The sequence below is a fragment of the Oryza brachyantha genome, chromosome 6 (assembly GCF_000231095.2).
Source record: "Oryza brachyantha chromosome 6, ObraRS2, whole genome shotgun sequence".
In the NCBI taxonomy this organism is placed as follows: Eukaryota; Viridiplantae; Streptophyta; class Magnoliopsida; order Poales; family Poaceae; genus Oryza; species Oryza brachyantha.
Genome location: NC_023168.2, coordinates 21,955,788 through 21,972,129, shown reverse-complemented (window position 1 = coordinate 21,972,129; position 16,342 = coordinate 21,955,788). Strand labels below are relative to the sequence as shown.

Below are 16,342 nucleotides of genomic sequence, written 5' to 3'. Positions count from 1 at the left end.
GCCTCGCCCGCCGCCTCTGCCTCTCCCTCTCCCTTCGACGACGACTCCTTCCTCCGCTTCGACGCCGCCGCGCCCGCGCCCGCCGACGCCTTCCCGCCCTCGCCGGAGCCCTACGCCTTCCGCCCCGACGTGCCCTCCCCCTTCGGTATGCCCGAGTCCAACGGCGCCCTCCACGACGACCCCTTCGCCGCCCCCGACAACGGACCCGTCCTCCCTCCTCCCAACGAGATGGGCGCTGACGAGGGCGTCTTGCTGCGCGAGTGGCGCCGGTAATGTTTTCTACCTTATCTTACCTTGCCCGTGCTAGATCTACCTGCCTTAGGGGTAGATCTGTCCTGTCCACCTAACTGTTGCGACTTAAACCTGATGCTTTGCATCTGACGCAGCACAGTGGAATTCACAACTGCTTTGCAACGCAACTTTTCATCTATAGGATCTTCGGTCAGCATGTTAACATGTGGTCAAATTAACCTAGTACATCAGCCAACATCTTGTTTCATACTGTCTGTGTTATTCTTTACTGCCCATGTCTATATGAATATCAGAACGTGCTATTGCGTACCCGTGTAATGTGGTGTTAATAAATTAGGCTAGTCATCGGCTTTTTGAGGGAAAAAGCGAAACAACATATTTGCAAATGAAAAATAATCCGTAAATACGTCCTTTCTTGGTGACCTACAAGCAAATGCTGGAAAATAAACTATGTTAAAAAAAACCAAATTCAACTCCAAATTTGTAGTTGAAAATTCAAATTTTGGCCTATAAGCATAAGTGAAAAGACGAGGCTCTAGACACCCAACTAATAAGAAAGTTTCAAAGTTATGAATGTCGAAACATGGTTATTAATTGATGCAGCATCTTGTCACCAACGTGAATGTAGAAACCTTTTTGTTTGTGGACTATAGCATAGATGTGCTGCATTGTAAACAACATTAACTGCTCGTGTGCCACCATAAAAATGATGAGTTTTTTATTTACATATTTTTATTAAAATTTAACAAAAACATATTTTTATTTAAAAAATTGCAAAACTAGACCCCAGCGCTAGCTAGTGGGCGATATATGTAGAGCGTTTACTAGCTGGACGTTGTGGGTCTAGTTTTGTATATCTTTTAGACAAAAAAAATAGTTTTGTTAATTTTTAAAGAAAAACATATATAAAAAATCTAGAAATGATAGGGATAGATGGAGAAATAAAATACAAGTTTATGATCACAATGAAATAGCTGGAAGAACTAAGCATATGATGTATACGTGTTGTTAATCGATAAGATTGTATAAGATAGTTGAGATTTAAATCTTAAACCTGAAACTAACAGTATTCAAGGAAATACTCAAACAAAGCCATTAGAAATATGCAGGCTAAGGTATAGTTTGAAGGTGAACGAAAAAACAAAAGATGATCACGTAACTGTAACGTATGAATGGTAAATCAAGTATTACTTTTTTTCTTCATGACGTAAGACATTTTAATCTTAAATATATTTATATAGATACTAATTAATTCACAAATCATTGTGGGATGAATCTAGCATAAGATCAAAAGTCATTATAAAAGGAAGTAGCTATTATAGTTTTTTTAAAAGATTAATACAATTTTTTAAATAACTTATATGTATGTAATTTTAAAAAGCACGCCGTTTAATAAACCATCTCTCTCACCGCCAAACGCTGCCTAAAACTACAAATCATTAAATCAATATGGGTTTGTAGACTTTCATAAGAAAAATAACGGTTACCTCGGTACCGTTATAACCACTGTATCGCTGTTTAGCGGTGCTGTTTGCCTGTTTGGCATGTTGGTGAGGAAATGTTACGCACTACTGTTCATGTCCTATATTAAAAGTATTTAATTATTAATTATTCTATTACGATTTAATTTATTACTGTAGACTTTACAATAACTTATAATTCTGTATTATACATTAATTTAAATAGGACAATCCATATAAATCAATAACATCAAATTAAAAAAGATACTAACCTAAAGAGGGAGCGGTGGCTAATAGGAATAGCATGGCTGTTAGTAGCTTGTCATTGTCAGACGTAACATGGGTATGGGTAGGCAAATAAAGTAGTAGACCTGCTAATGTTGCTTATGTGATGTGATTGTATGTACAACTAGGGATTTAGTACAACAGGGGGTGTTTAGGTGGGAAAGACAAAGTGTGGGTCCCACATGTCATGCACAGGTACCAGCGCACGCTTGCGCTTTATTATTGTGTCTTTTCCTTTTCCCTTTTGTTTTACATGCCTTTGCGTGCCGTACCATCCTAGGCTCCTGGGCCTGGCTCACAGGCAAGCGGCAGCGCACTACGGAAGGGAAGCACTCTCCACGGCTCCGCCGTCTCTCCGCTGTACGTTCCCCCTTCCCCTTCCGACCAAGGCCAACCGGCCACCGCCCGCCGCCGGCGCTTCCATGAACATGAAACCTCCGCGGCGCCGCTGTGGTTTACTCGCGGTGCTCGTTGCTCTCATCGTCCTCGCCTCCCTCCAGATCCAGTTCCACCACCTCAAGGTTTAATTTGTTGCCTGCATGCCTGTCGATCTATCTTCCTTCCATCCATCCATTCTTCTAGCTTCTCCTTCCTCAAACTTAGTCCGGCTTCTCTTGCTATTTTAATGTTGTTGGACATGTACTACTTACTTCCATCAGGAGGACCGTCTTGCCGGGGACCTCACATTCGCCACCACCACCACCACCACCACCGACCGCCTTCACTGGCGGAGAAAGAGGACCGGCGCCGAGGGCCAGCTGCCACGTGGCATTGTTCACTCCCACTCCGACATGTATCTCCGCCCGCTCTGGGACTCCGGTGCCAACCCCAAGGTCTTCCCCCTCCCCTGTCCCCCGCCTTGCTTCTTATATCGTCTTCAGCTTTGCTCACTCTTGCCTCTTTCTTGACTTTGGTTTTTGGTGCCGGTTGTTACAGCTAAATTTCTAGTACTATTTGTTTTCTTTGCGAGAAAAATCAGTAGCAACAACTTAACCTCAGCTAGCTCAGTTCCTCTGTCGCTGTGCTGCTTCGCTTTCTTTAATCCTGCTGCTCTTCTCACCATTCAGCTATCTGGATTTATTTGCAGAAAGTTGCCACCAGCTTTCATGTCCATGTAGTAACATCCTATCCCATGCAACCCTGTCAAAAAAATAAAGAAAAAGGAAAATAAAATAAATCATCCTGATAGAATGAGCCACCCATCTATATCATAACCTGATTCCAGTTTTAACTTAACAGGCGATCTGTTTGGTCATTTTGTTGCTAATTTATACTCTGCCAATTGTGCAGAATAAAAACGATAACCACAATGCTCTTTTGGCAATGGCAGTAGGCATTTCACAGATGCAGAATGTAGACATTATGGCCCGTAAGGTTTGTCTTTATCCCATACTTATTCTCTGCCTTTTTTATTTTTTTATGTATGCTGTTCAGTAAAAAAGGTGTACCTATTCTAATATGGATTTAACCATTTATTTTTTTAGTTTCTTAACCAAAACTACACAGTCATGCTCTTCCATTACGACGGGAATGTAGATGGATGGCGAAATCTTGAGTGGAGTGATAAGGCCGTTCACATACTTGCTCACAACCAAACAAAGTGGTAATTTCCACATAGTCTGCATTCTGTTGCTTTATTTCTTTTTTTATTGCGACTAGATCTATATTCCCTTTCCCCAAAATGCCACAAAAGTGTAATACTAAGTGTCCTCATTATTTCAATATAAACAAGATGTAATAGTCCTCTGCTAAAATAATGTAATATTCTATTTCATTAGATTTTTCCCACTTCCAAAAGAAGCATATGTTCCTGCTGCAGGTGGTTTGCTAAGCGTTTTCTACATCCTGATGTTGTGGCTATCTACAATTTTATCTTTCTATGGGATGAAGACCTTGGAGTGGACAACTTTGACCCTAGAAGGTATGCTTCAGGTTGTAGGCCTTCCGCTCTAGGGATATATGTTGCTCAGTGCTCAGCATGGAGTAAAACGTGCCATGTCACCATCCAAGTTTGTGATATGAGCTCCTCTTTGCTAGAGTACATTAGAGTTTTGATAGTTCAGTCAGTTTGAAGTTTCAAATGCTTTCTTGTTACGTGCCCAATAATTATCCTGCTAACTCTTAGCCCCTGTATGGAATGTGAGATTTTCTTTTTCAGTTCCCTGTGGGAATGAACTTGATTCATGTGAAATTCATGCATTCTAAAACCTGTGTTTTCTTGAAACACTGATACCTCGAGCAAAACATTTGCTGATCTATGAATTTTTAACATATGCTGGCCTTTTCTCCTGTATTAATGTTCTACCTCAGTATCTTAGATGCCAATGCCAGTAAATTAGTAAAAGTCAGCTATAGTAGCCCTTCTAGTTATTGCATATAGACCAAAAGTTGGTAGCTTAATCTAGCATTTATTTAGATGGAAGAGTGGATATTTTTCCTTCTTTAGCCTTTTGCATGAATTTTTTGCAGAAGTTTGTTGTTGATGTTCTCTTAGAATATATCCATGGTATATTGCTCCTATTTTTTTTGTACTGAAGATGCTTTATTATTTTCATGCTCTCTCCTAGATATCTTGATATAATGGTTTCTGAAGGATTGGAAATTACACAACCTGCTCTCGACCCTGATCTATCGACTGATATTCACCATCGGATCACAACTCGCAACAAGATGACAAAAGTTCATAGGTTCCATGTCTTTCTAAGTTTCACTTTTTTTCATATCTAAAAATATCATTTGTTTTCTTAACAAATATACCATCATTTTTAATGATTATTTAGGAGAATATATGATAACCGTGCAAGTATGAATTGTTCTGATGAAAGTAAAGGACCTCCATGCACAGGGTAAAGATTATTTAGCCTCATGTTCTCACTTTTGATACTATTCCAGGTCATATTTTTCTGCTGCGGTTTTCTTCGTTGGCCTAGTGTTTATCTGGTTCTCTGCTCTTCTTTATTTTATAATTTGAAATAATTGTCTAAATTTTAATAATCGTCTGAACATGGGTTGAATGAATGTTTGAGAATATTGTGCTTTTCAATCTTGGGTAGGTGGGTCGAGGGCATGGCACCAGTTTTTTCTCGGAATGCTTGGAGATGTGTATGGCATTTGATTCAGGTGGAAATTTTGATAGTCCAGTGTGCTTGTCAAGTACCCACCATCTGATTATATTGATGTTGACTCAAAGGTTATAACTCTTTTGAATCTTTTCTTGACACAGAATGACCTTATCCATGGATGGGGCCTTGACATGAAGCTTGGTTATTGTGCTCAGGTACTCAAGACAATACACAACCAGGCAGTATAGTTCTATGCAAGATTCGTGATCTGTTTGACTTCTTTTTTTGTTATTCTAGATCCTGTTAAGGACTTATTCAGTGGTAGCACAAGATGGACTGACAATGTTTGTTCATATATTGTTTATATGATATATCCACCATCACTTGTATAAGTTTTTTTTACCTGTGAGATGTGTAATACGCCACAAACTACTTGATCCTAGTCAGGTGTCCTTTTGGTATGTATCATGTGGCTCTGTTGGTACTTTTCATCCCAATTTCTGCCAATGTTTAATCTATCATCTCATCAGCGATCATGATTAATTTTTGTTTTGCATAGCATATGTTGGTTGAGAATGACAATGATGAAAATACTAACTAATTTAGCGCCATGGGATTTCAGGGTGATCGGGCTGAGAAGGTCGGTGTAATCGACAGTGAGTATGTTGTTCATCAAGGAATACCATCGTTAGGAGGACCATCACTCAGCAGTAAGGTCAGTCACCATGAATTGGTACTTTTTGAAAATAAAATGATGCAACTATCTGTACAGTATATGATCATGTCTTACATTCCTAATAGTCTGCTACATTTTAATCTAGCATCATTTTTTTCTTTTTTCATACTGTAATTCATCTCCAAGACCACTAAAATGGTAAGCTTGCATCCGACACGACATCTTAAACATTTGAAGTCTCAGAAGTGAGGAGCATCCAGGCAGACTTAATGCCCTTTTTTATTATAATTTCATGTCATGAAAACAATACTTAGATATTAGGGTCTCCTTTTGTTATGTTCTTTAACATTGAGCGCGTTCAGAATAAAAATAAAAGATGTTTCATGTTTGACATATGCCTGCAAGATTATAATATAGTTTATCACTTTTATCAAGGCTCAAGAATGAAGTCTGCCATTACTGACCTAGTTTCCTCACTACAGACACCTCGGAGATCTTTGGATTTACGGACTCATGTGAGTATAATTTATGGTCTCTTCTTATTACACCAGTAAAACAATTAGTTCCTCGTAATCGTATACTTTTAATTTTATCATGCGACTCTTGTTTCAATAGATTAGAAGACAATCGTCAGCTGAGCTGGAAAAGTTTAAACAACGCTGGAACATAGCTGTAAGGGAAGATGAAGAGTGGACAGATCCTTTTGAAGCTTGATTACTTTGAAAGAATAATCCGATACAAAGATACAAGCCCACCTCACATGGATGTTACTGGCCAGTCCACATTCATTGCAATAATTGGACTCGAGATCATCTCACATGGCAATCTGTTGGGTTCATAACAAACAGTTTGTTTTAGGCACTTTCCTGACTTACACTCCATTACGCCCTCAAGAGGTGAAGAGCCATTGCATACGATAGCATCAACACAAGGAGCAACTGAGGGAGGGACTTTTAAGTTGAGGGAGCAACCCAAACTAACCAGATACTTAATACAATGTCTTGTAACTCTATTCCCCATTTTACTAGGGGTGTATAGTGATATCAATACATACTTGTGCAGTTGTCTTAATAATAATTCTTAAAGAACAAACTATGCATAAATGCAATACCTCAATGGTGGAGCTGAACTCTGATTTGTAACGCTATAAAAGATATAGTTATGCTAAACCCTCAAGGATCTTCAGGAGCAATCTACTGATGATAGTGCCTGATAACAGGCTTCCCTGTCTGTATTGAAAATGCATGATTATTGTACTGATTTGGTATGGTACGCCAAGGACTTTGCTCTCCTATGGTTTATGTATGAACACTCTTTTGAATGGTAACTACACTTTTAAGACATCATCACAGTTGAGACTTAAAGACTAATCATTTTTTTCCTTTTGAATTGAACAGAGTAACTTGAGTTGAAAGATCGATTCTTGGAGTGATGACAGCACATGACAGTACTCATCTATCTTTTGGGATGCCGTGTCATATGATTGTGCCATGAATCTTGGTATGTATGTATTTGGTCTTATGAAACAACATCCCACTTGCAGTTGCAGGGGTAAAAAATCCTGAAGTAGAGCAACCCATATTTATTTCTAAATTTTACAACTAATTGATTTGAAGGACCCTTGCATGATGTAATTTCGAGTCTAATAGTTCCAACTCTGCCCTATTTGTGTAGTATCCTGTCCACTTTCTGCCCGAAGGTTTTCTATAGTTGGGTTTGTCAAGAATCCATATCTTCCACCTCAAAGCATAATACATTTATGAATATGGAACTGTTTTATATGCACATTTTTCATTTATTGGCAAAGTCTGCTTGAGTAATAGAGTAGGAACTAGGAGAATTTGTGCAACGTATACAAATGCTTGCGCACTCAAATGCACAAGTTCAGATTGAAACTTGAGGCAGTAGAAATGTGTTACCTGCATCTGACAAACTCAACCAGAATAATGATTGAAGAAACAAAATACAATCAAATGTACATGGCCCTGCTTTAGTCATTGTTTGTTATTGTATTGTATGTTTATTTAGTTCGAGCTAGACCACTGGCGCTTAATGTCTTGAAGGCATTCCCTTTATTGTGCTTGCTTATTGTAATATTTGACAAGGACTGTTACCTTACTGTTTGCCATTCGCATTTTAGTATACCCTAGGCACTAACATACTCCTTATATTATCTCATAATACATATAAACATATGTTTGGATTTATCTCTATTTAACAGGGCATCTTGGTATGCAATACCATGCACATATTTGATCATGAATACCTGGTATCTACATGCATTGACTCATCAAGATGCCTCCTTGTGGCTTGCGTCTTCATGTTTGGGACGTATTATTCTTATTTGTAATACGATTTGTATATGCTTATTCGTCTGTTCAAACCTATACAATAAACAACAACAGATCTGCTGATGTCAGCCATATTTTCCTAAACAAAATAATCACCCGACCCATCTTCAACAGCGCGCCGCGGAGGTTTCATGTTCATGCCGGCCCCGGTGGCGGGCGGTTGGCCTTGGTCGGAAGGGGAAGGGGGAACGTACGGTGGAGAGATGGCGGAGCCGCGGAGAGCCTAGGATGGTGTGGCGCACAAAGGCATGTAAAATAAAAAGGAAAAGGAAAAGCGAAAAGGAAAAGCGCAAGTGTGCGTTGGTACTTGTGTATGACATGTGGGACTCACACTTTGTCTGACCCAAATGCCATACATACGGGTCTTTTTTTTCCACCCATAATTAGGCCGGTTTAGTTTCCACTTTTTTCCAAAAGATGAAATAAAAAACCAAGTGTACAGTTATGGGAGAAATCGTGAGACGAATCTTTGAGCCTAATTAGTCCATGATTACTCATAAAGTGCTATAATAACCCACATGTGCTGATGAGGGATTAATTAGGCTCAAAAAATTTATTTTGTGGTTTCCAGGCAAGCAGTGAAATTCGTTTTTTATTCATGTTTAAAAATGACTTTCGACATTCAGTCAAACATCTAACATAACACCCAAAAATTTGTCCTTCCCACCTAAACACCCCCTGTTGTACTAAATCCCTAGTTGTACATACAATCACATCACATAAGCAACATTAGTAGGTCTACTACTTTATTTGCCTACTCATACCCATGTTACGTCACACAATGACAAGCTACTAACAGCCACGCTATTCCTAATTAGCCACCGCTCCCTCTTTAGGTTAGTATCTTTTTTAATTTGATGTTATTGATTTATTTATACGGATTGTCCTATTTAAATTATTGTATAATACAAAATTATAAGTTATTTTAAAGTCTACAGTAGTAAATTAAATCGTAATAAAATAATTAATAATTATATACTTTTTATATAGGACGTTCATATAGGACATGAACGGTAGTGCGTAATATTTCCTCACCAACATGCCAAACAGCACCGCTAAACAGCGATACAGTGGTTATAACGGTACCGAGGTAACCGTTATTTTTCTTATGAAAGTCTACAAACCCATATTGATTTAATGATTTGTAGTTTTAGGCAGCGTTCGGCGGTGAGAGAGATGGTTTATTAAATGGCGTGCTTTTTAAAATTACATACATATAAGTTATTTAGAAAATTGTATTAATCTTTTAAAAAAACTATAATAGCTACTTCCTTTTATAATGACTTTTGATCTTATGCTAGATTCATCCCACAATGATTTGTGAATTAATTAGTATCTATATAAGTATATTTAAGATTAAAATGTTTTACGTCGTGAAGAAAAAAAGTAATACTTGATTTACCATTCATACGTTACAGTAACGTGATTATCTTTTGTTTTTTCGTTCACCTTCAAACTATACCTTAGCCTGCATATTTCTCATGGCTTTGTTTGAGTATTTACTTGAATACTGTTAATTTCAGGTTTAAGATTTAAATCTCAACTATCTTATACAATCTTATCGATTAACAACACGTATACATCATATGCTTAGTTCTTCCAGCTATTTCATTGTGATCATATACTTGTATTTTATTTCTCCATCTATCCCTATCATTTCTAGATTTTTTATATATGTTTTTCTTTAAAAATTAACAAAAATATTTTTTTGTCTAAAAGATATACAAAACTAGACCCCCAACGTCCAGCTAGTAAACGCTCTACATATATCGCCCACTAGCTAGCGCTGGGGTCTAGTTTTGCAATTTTTTAAAATAAAAATATGCTTTTGTTAAATTTTAATAAAAATATGTAAATAAAAAAACTCATCATTTTTATGGTGGCACGCGAGCAGTTAAAAAGCAGTGAGCTCCCACAAATGGGCTTTGTTTGAATGGGCTTCGATTTGGGGTGACTTAGGCCGATAGATAGGGAAAGGGCTGAAACTGCGGCCTGCTAAGCAAGGCCAGGAGGGAGGGTCAGTTCCGCCATTTTCCTACTCTCTCTCTCCGTCGACGATACATTCTTCTACCCTCTCGAGCGGAAGAGAAAGATCGGATTCAGAATTTCAGATCGGCATCGGCACCCATCCACCATCGCCACCTTCCTTCCTTCTCAGATCAGAATTACCAGATCCCGATAGAGAGAGAGAGAGGGAGGCCATGGCCACCGCCTTTGATTCCCCTACCGCCTCGCCCGCCGCCTCTGCCTCTCCCTCTCCCTTCGACGACGACTCCTTCCTCCGCTTCGACGCCGCCGCGCCCGCGCCCGCTCCCGCGCCCGCGCCCGCCGACGCCTTCCCGCCCTCGCCGGAGCCCTACGCCTTCCGCCCCGACGTGCCCTCCCCCTTCGGTATGCCCGAGTCCAACGGCGCCCTCCACGACGACCCCTTCGCCGCCCCCGACAACGGACCCGTCCTCCCTCCTCCCAACGAGATGGGCGCTGACGAGGGCGTCTTGCTGCGCGAGTGGCGCCGGTAATGTTTTCTACCTTATCTTACCTTGCCCGTGCTAGATCTACCTGCCTTAGGGGTAGATCTGTCCTGTCCACCTAACTGTTGCGACTTAAACCTGATGCTTTGCATCTGACGCAGCACAGTGGAATTCACAACTGCTTTGCAACGCAACTTTTCATCTATAGGATCTTCGGTCAGCATGTTAACATGTGGTCAAATTAACCTAGTACATCAGCCAACATCTTGTTTCATACTGTCTGTGTTATTCTTTACTGCCCATGTCTATATGAATATCAGAACGTGCTATTGCGTACCCGTGTAATGTGGTGTTAATAAATTAGGCTAGTCATCGGCTTTTTGAGGGAAAAAGCGAAACAACATATTTGCAAATGAAAAATAATCTGTAAATACGTCCGTGACCTACAAGCAAATGCTGGAAAATAAACTATGTTAAAAAAAACCAAATTCAACTTCAAATTTAAAGTTGAAAATTCAAATTTTGGCTTATAAGCATAAGTGAAAAGATGAGGCTCTAGACACCCAACCAATAAGAAAGTTTCAAAGTTATGAATTCGAAACATGGTTATTAATTGATGCAGCATCTTGTCACCAACGTGAATGTAGAAAGCTTTTTGTTTGTGGACTATAGCATAGATGTGCTGCATTGAAAACAACATTGGCTGCATATTAAATTTTAGTTGTGTTTTCTAACATGTATTCTTACAACTGTGGTATCACACACTTTATCACCACTATTAGTGACTAAGCCATATAATGGCCACAAAATCTCTTGAAATTGTTCTACCGTTTTATCTAGTTCTTGTATTAGAACATTCGGTTCTATCATGGGACTTGCATAGAGGTGACATTTTAATGCTCGATGCCATATATCCTTTTGGAAATTAGATGCTGACACCACCAATTATGAACAGTCAAAATGCAATCCTTCTGGAGGAAAAGGAGAAGAAGGAAAAGGAGATGAGGAATCAAATCATCCTTGATGCCCAAGAATTCAAGAAGGCGTTTGTTGAGAAACGGAAGCTTAACGTTGACACAAGCAAAAGCCAAAACCGAGAAAGGGAGAAGGTAAGATCTTTGAACGATAAAGCTCCTGTATATCCTGTATTGCCTTGTCACCAACATAGGTTAATGACAGCTCTTTTCTTCTGTCAAATTGTCTTTCTTGTGTTCAGCTTTTCCTCTCCAACCAGGAGAAGTTCCATGCTGGCGCAGACAAGCAGTACTGGAAAGCGATATCAGAACTAATCCCACATGAGATTGCAAATATTGAGAAGAGGGGAGCAAAGAAAGATAAGGATAAGGAGAAGAAGCCTGGGATTGTTGTGATCCAGGGTCCAAAGCCTGGGAAGCCCACTGACATGGCACGGATGCGTCAGATATTGTTGAAGCTGAAGCACACTCCCCCTCCACATATGAAGCCCCCTCCCCCTCCCGCTGCAGCCGCTGGTAAGGATGGTGCTGCAGGAAAGGATGGAGCGAAGGCAGCAGCGGCACCTAGCAAGGACGCCCCTGCCAATGGCAGTGTTCCCGAGATGGAGAAGGCCGCAGCTGCAGCAGCGCCTGCAGCAGCAGCAGCTGAGCCCATTGCTGCAGCCTGAGTGACGACGTCTTGGCTCCAGCTGCTAATGGTTTGCTGTAGGACCAGGGGGGAGAAAAATATCAGGCATGGATACGCACCACGGATGATTTAGTGTTTGTTCTGTTAAGAAAGGTTTGTGTTGGGACCTTAATTCGTTGCTACATATATTGTTATTATTGCATTTTGTAGAGGAGGTGAGGGGATATATATCCTGGTAATAATAAAGGTAAATCTGTTGTATTAGGATGTGCATGGTTGTGTGATGTGAAGTTGTTGTACTATTTCCCAGGCTATTGGTTTTTGGTAAACTCATCTGTGTATTTTATTTGCATATATGATTTTTTAAATATTCTACTGTTATATCGATGCTTTTGAGCTTCAACCAGAAGTCATTAATAGTGCCAAGCAGCACTTATATTTATATGGTGGTGGGCCAATTGTATTGTTAATGAAACATGATGGTGGTGTTCTGATTGGAGCTTTGCTTGTTTCCTGTGCTTAAAATTTTTAAGTATGCAAGCAAATGTATGGTGTAAATCTGAAATTATTCAAGATTTTTGGTTTGTTTGGATGAGACGGAAGAAGGTGATGTTGTTGTAGTAATAATAGAAGTAGTGGAGTTCATAACAAAATGCCTCTAAAAATATCAGATAAAAGAAATAGTGGCCAAAATGACTCTTCGGAGATAATTTGTGAATAAAATTTTTTATACGTGTTTGTAGAGATTTAAAACTAAATCAAGAAAATAAACTAAAAAAATATTAAGATCAATTTAAAAAAATTAATATTAAAAATTCAATTTTTAAAAGACAACCGATGGGGGTGATTAGAAAAGATCCTAACTGAAAGCAAGCAGGCTCTAAAAAATCATAATGGCACGAGCAATCGGATCTAAAAGAACAACGACGCGGGGAAGAGATGAGGAGTGAAATGGCCATGACCATGCCGTGTTCCTCCGCCGTCACCATCACCGCCGCCGCCGCCGCCGCCCCCTCCTCCTCCTCGCACCCGGAGGTCCCCCGGCTCAGGGCCAGGCCCGGGCCTCTCCGCCTGAGACCTGCCGCCCCACGCTGCTCCTCCACCTCATACAACGGCTGGGCTGACCTCGCCGCCGAGCCCGACCTAGCTTTCCCTCTCCAGCCATCACATACCCTGTTGCCGCTCTTCCTCCTCCCAGTCGCCGCCCTCTCCCTCCCCCCGCCTCCCTCCCCTCCCTCTCCTTGCCGCCGCTTTTGCCGCCGGATTCGCCACCAGACACCTCGCCTCCACTCCCACCCACTCCCATCGTCTGGCCGCCCTCCTCGCCGATCTCGACGCCCAGCTCCGCGCCCTCAGCTCCTCCTCTTCCTCCTCCGACCCCACCATTCTCCTCGACGCCGCCAATCAACTGCGCGATGCCACCCGGCTGGCTGCACAGGGTGGCAGCACCACCATGTTCGGGGACGCGGTGAAGGAGGCCGCCAGTTATTTTGCTAGCTTGGCACGGGACACCATGCGGGACCTCACCTTCAGCTCCCCACGGAAGAAGCCCAAGGAGACCAAGGCTGCGGCTGCGGCAGCGCTCACCCTGGACACAGCTAATTCTCCCAGTCCTCAAGCTCAACAACAAGAGGATGGGAACGAACTATTGGGTTCAGCAACAAATGCTAACACAACACACACTGAAGACAAGCCACTGGCCGCCCGTAGTGCGAGGGGCAGTCCAATTGCACTTGACATGCTCCCATTCGACATGGATGACCATGGATTGGATGATCCAGGGTTCGGTGCTCACAGGAAAGAAGATGATGGAGTGGAAAGAATGGTGTCCAAGCGCAGGTATGGGCGTCACACCGTGCGGAATGATTGTTTTCAACAAGGCAGACTTGCAGCTGAGTCCATGGAGTCGCCATTACTCGAGAGGACACTCGAAATTCGGGACAGATCCTACAGGTTGAAGATTGAGTGTCGTGGTAGCAAGAGCCAACCAAATGAAGCACGACAGGGGGCATCTGATCACATTGTTGATAACCCCACTAGCTCTAAAAGTATAGATGATGAAAGTATTGCCATGGATTCAGATGGCGAGGAGTTCAGCCACAATGTCATTGAGGCAGCAGAGGTTTTAAGGAAGGCAAGGGAATGCATGATGGCCAGAGATGATGAAGAGACTGCAGATTCACTGCTGTACAAATCAGCTAGGCTTCTTTCAACAGCCGTTGCTTTGAAGCCATCAAGTTTAGTAGCGGTGGGTCAGCTAGGGAACACCTATCTACTCCATGGAGAGCTCAAGCTCAAGGTTAGTCGTGAGCTGAGAACACTCTTGGTCAATAGCGGCGCTCTTCTAAATGGAAGATACCGTGTTTCACGTTCGAGGAAGCTGGACAGAAGAATCTTAAGCAGAGAAAACATATCCTCTGCCTTAATTGATGTTTGTGAAGAGTGTGAAAGCCTTCTTGTTGAGGCTGGGAGAAGCTATAGGATGGCCCTATCGATTGATTCTAGTGACGTCAAGGCACTGCACAACTGGGGACTAGCACTTATCTTTCGTGCCCAGCTACTTGCTGATATTGGACCGGTATGGACATGGATACACTTGTACCAAATATGTTCACGGTCACAGAACAAGCTGCTAGGTGGTGTGCATCATTTGGTATACTAGGCTGCATCACTTCGTATACTAGCGTCTAACAGTGTCCTGCGATATTGAAACATTTCTTTCTACCTGTAGAACAAGAGTGTCTTTTTACTTCCTACAATCATTTAACTTAGTGAAGGGCATAGTCCAGTACCTCAGGAAACTAATATGTCAAATAAAAGCATACATTTCTGTCTTTTTTTTATAGGGTGACCATTCCTAGATGTAAGATTAATCTTTGCACCTCCATTTATACCTTTTTCGTGTTAGACTGATAGTTATATGGACCTAAAAACCTGATGCAGGAAGCAGCAGTTGATGCTGACCAAGTTTATTTGGCTGCAATCGATAAATTTGATGCGATGTTGTCCAAAAGCAACACATATGCTCCAGAAGGTTTGGAAACGCTATGGTGTTGATACTGTTGTCCAATATTCATTTAGCATTTCCTTGTGCAAAATGACTCGTCTATTCTGTGTTAGGAACATCAGACACAACATAAGTAATATATGTGATTCTTTTCATGTGTTTACTCCTGGTGTTCATGCGAAAATGGTTTTGCATTGCAGCTCTCTACAGATGGGGCATTGCACTGCAGCAGCGATCATATCTCCGTTCTGGAAACAACAAGGAGAAGATAAGGCTTCTGGAACAGGCAAAGAGTATGTTTGAAGACGTTCTGTATGTAGAAGCAGATAACAAGACGGTAAGAGAAGCGCTATCATCATGCATAGCAGAGCTCAATTACCATGGGCGATGGTTATAGCCCTCAATTTGGCTACGGTGAAATCCGTTTGTGTGAAGTTTGATGATCCCTAATGTGTTGTGAATTGTGGTCGTACGGCTTCTTTTGTTTCCTGCGTGCAATTGTTATTCTGCCGTACGGGAGTTGGGACTTGACTCTTAGGATATTACTGTGTCATCAAATAAAACAATAGATAAATAAATAAATAAAAGCGATCATGAACAATTGTGTAAATTGCGGCCAGTACCCGGTTATATTGTTTTGGTGAAGAAAAAACACCGACTACTGACAATACCCGGTTATAATTGTGTTGATTGCATGTCCTTGGAGAAATTACGCCTATATAGGAGTCTATAAATTAATCCTTCGTTATGGGCGTTTGGTCTAGTGGTATGATTCTCGCTTTGGGTGCGAGAGGTCCCGAGTTCGATTCTCGGAACGCCCCTTGCCTTTTTCGAGATGAACAATCATCAGTTTTTCCCGGTTTTAAAGTTCGAGATGAACAATCATCAGCTTGCCACTCAAAAATGGTTTGTAGTTTTTCTTTCGGGGTTCTTATAAGATTTGGGATGAACAACCATTAGTTTGCTAGTGAAAAATGGACTTTTCTGGTTATAAAATTTCGGACGAAAACAACCAGTTTACGAGCGAAGGAAGTGTTAAGAATCATCTCTCCCTGTTACGGGCTAAAAGATCTCTTATTAATATTGAGTCTATGTCCACTTTAGAAAAATCCAAAATTCAGACAAGAAATTAAAAAGGTAATTAATATTGAGTGCAAACTCCATCTATAAATACAA

The 16,342-nt window shown here is 41.0% G+C and overlaps 2 protein-coding genes, 1 non-coding gene and 1 pseudogene across 8 annotated transcripts in view; all 4 read left to right on the top strand.

The window, feature by feature from the left end:
* Positions 1–8,586, top strand: part of LOC102704535 — an 8,796-nt gene extending 210 nt beyond the window's left edge. The window contains exons 1-14 of one of the 5 annotated variants that reach the window (XR_001550577.2): positions 1–269; positions 2,278–2,518; positions 2,657–2,830; positions 3,288–3,371; positions 3,482–3,600; positions 3,817–3,918; positions 4,565–4,684; positions 4,778–4,843; positions 5,051–5,117; positions 5,221–5,274; positions 5,682–5,774; positions 6,218–6,250; positions 6,351–7,235; positions 8,201–8,586. The exon at positions 1–269 is cut by the window's left edge and continues 196 nt beyond it. Coding sequence is in view for 4 of the 5 variants with exons in the window: in XM_006657313.3 (XP_006657376.3) it covers positions 1–269; positions 2,278–2,518; positions 2,657–2,830; positions 3,288–3,371; positions 3,482–3,600; positions 3,817–3,918; positions 4,565–4,684; positions 4,778–4,843; positions 5,051–5,117; positions 5,221–5,274; positions 5,682–5,774; positions 6,218–6,250; positions 6,351–6,449 (1,521 nt within the window). In the remaining variant the exon portion in view is untranslated. Of the gene's footprint in view, positions 270–289; positions 2,193–2,277; positions 2,519–2,656; positions 2,831–3,287; positions 3,372–3,481; positions 3,601–3,816; positions 3,919–4,564; positions 4,685–4,777; positions 4,844–5,050; positions 5,188–5,220; positions 5,661–5,681; positions 5,775–6,170; positions 6,256–6,350; positions 7,502–8,200 lie in introns of those variants that run through there. The other 4 variants (XM_006657313.3, XM_015838732.2, XM_015838733.2 and 1 more) reach the window with 4 other exon arrangements.
* A 1,573-nt stretch (positions 8,587–10,159) lies between these two features.
* Positions 10,160–12,531, top strand: LOC102708809 (clathrin light chain 2). The gene is made up of 3 exons (XM_006656469.3): positions 10,160–10,601; positions 11,513–11,666; positions 11,774–12,531. The coding sequence occupies exons 1-3, from the start codon at positions 10,288–10,290 to the stop codon at positions 12,197–12,199; spliced, it is 894 nt and encodes a 297-aa protein (XP_006656532.2). The 5' UTR covers positions 10,160–10,287; the 3' UTR covers positions 12,200–12,531.
* Positions 12,532–13,061: 530 nt separating this feature from the next.
* On the top strand, positions 13,062–15,865 carry LOC102704258 (annotated as a pseudogene). Its single transcript, XR_005812076.1, has 3 exons — positions 13,062–14,737; positions 15,103–15,193; positions 15,367–15,865. The product of XR_005812076.1 is annotated as an uncharacterized LOC102704258 (transcript).
* A 50-nt stretch (positions 15,866–15,915) lies between these two features.
* TRNAP-UGG lies at positions 15,916–15,987 on the top strand. Its single transcript has one exon. It is a non-coding gene; the product is annotated as a tRNA-Pro (tRNA).
* Positions 15,988–16,342: the final 355 nt, after the last annotated feature.

Coding starts and splice junctions, on each gene's coding strand:
- LOC102708809 (XM_006656469.3), top strand. CDS start 10,288: ATGGCCACCGCCTTTGATTCCCCTACCGCCTCGCCCGCCGCCTCTGCC. Junction 10,602..11,512: donor TTGCTGCGCGAGTGGCGCCG/GTAATGTTTTCT, acceptor AATTATGAACAG/TCAAAATGCAATCCTTCTGG. Junction 11,667..11,773: donor AAAACCGAGAAAGGGAGAAG/GTAAGATCTTTG, acceptor TCTTGTGTTCAG/CTTTTCCTCTCCAACCAGGA.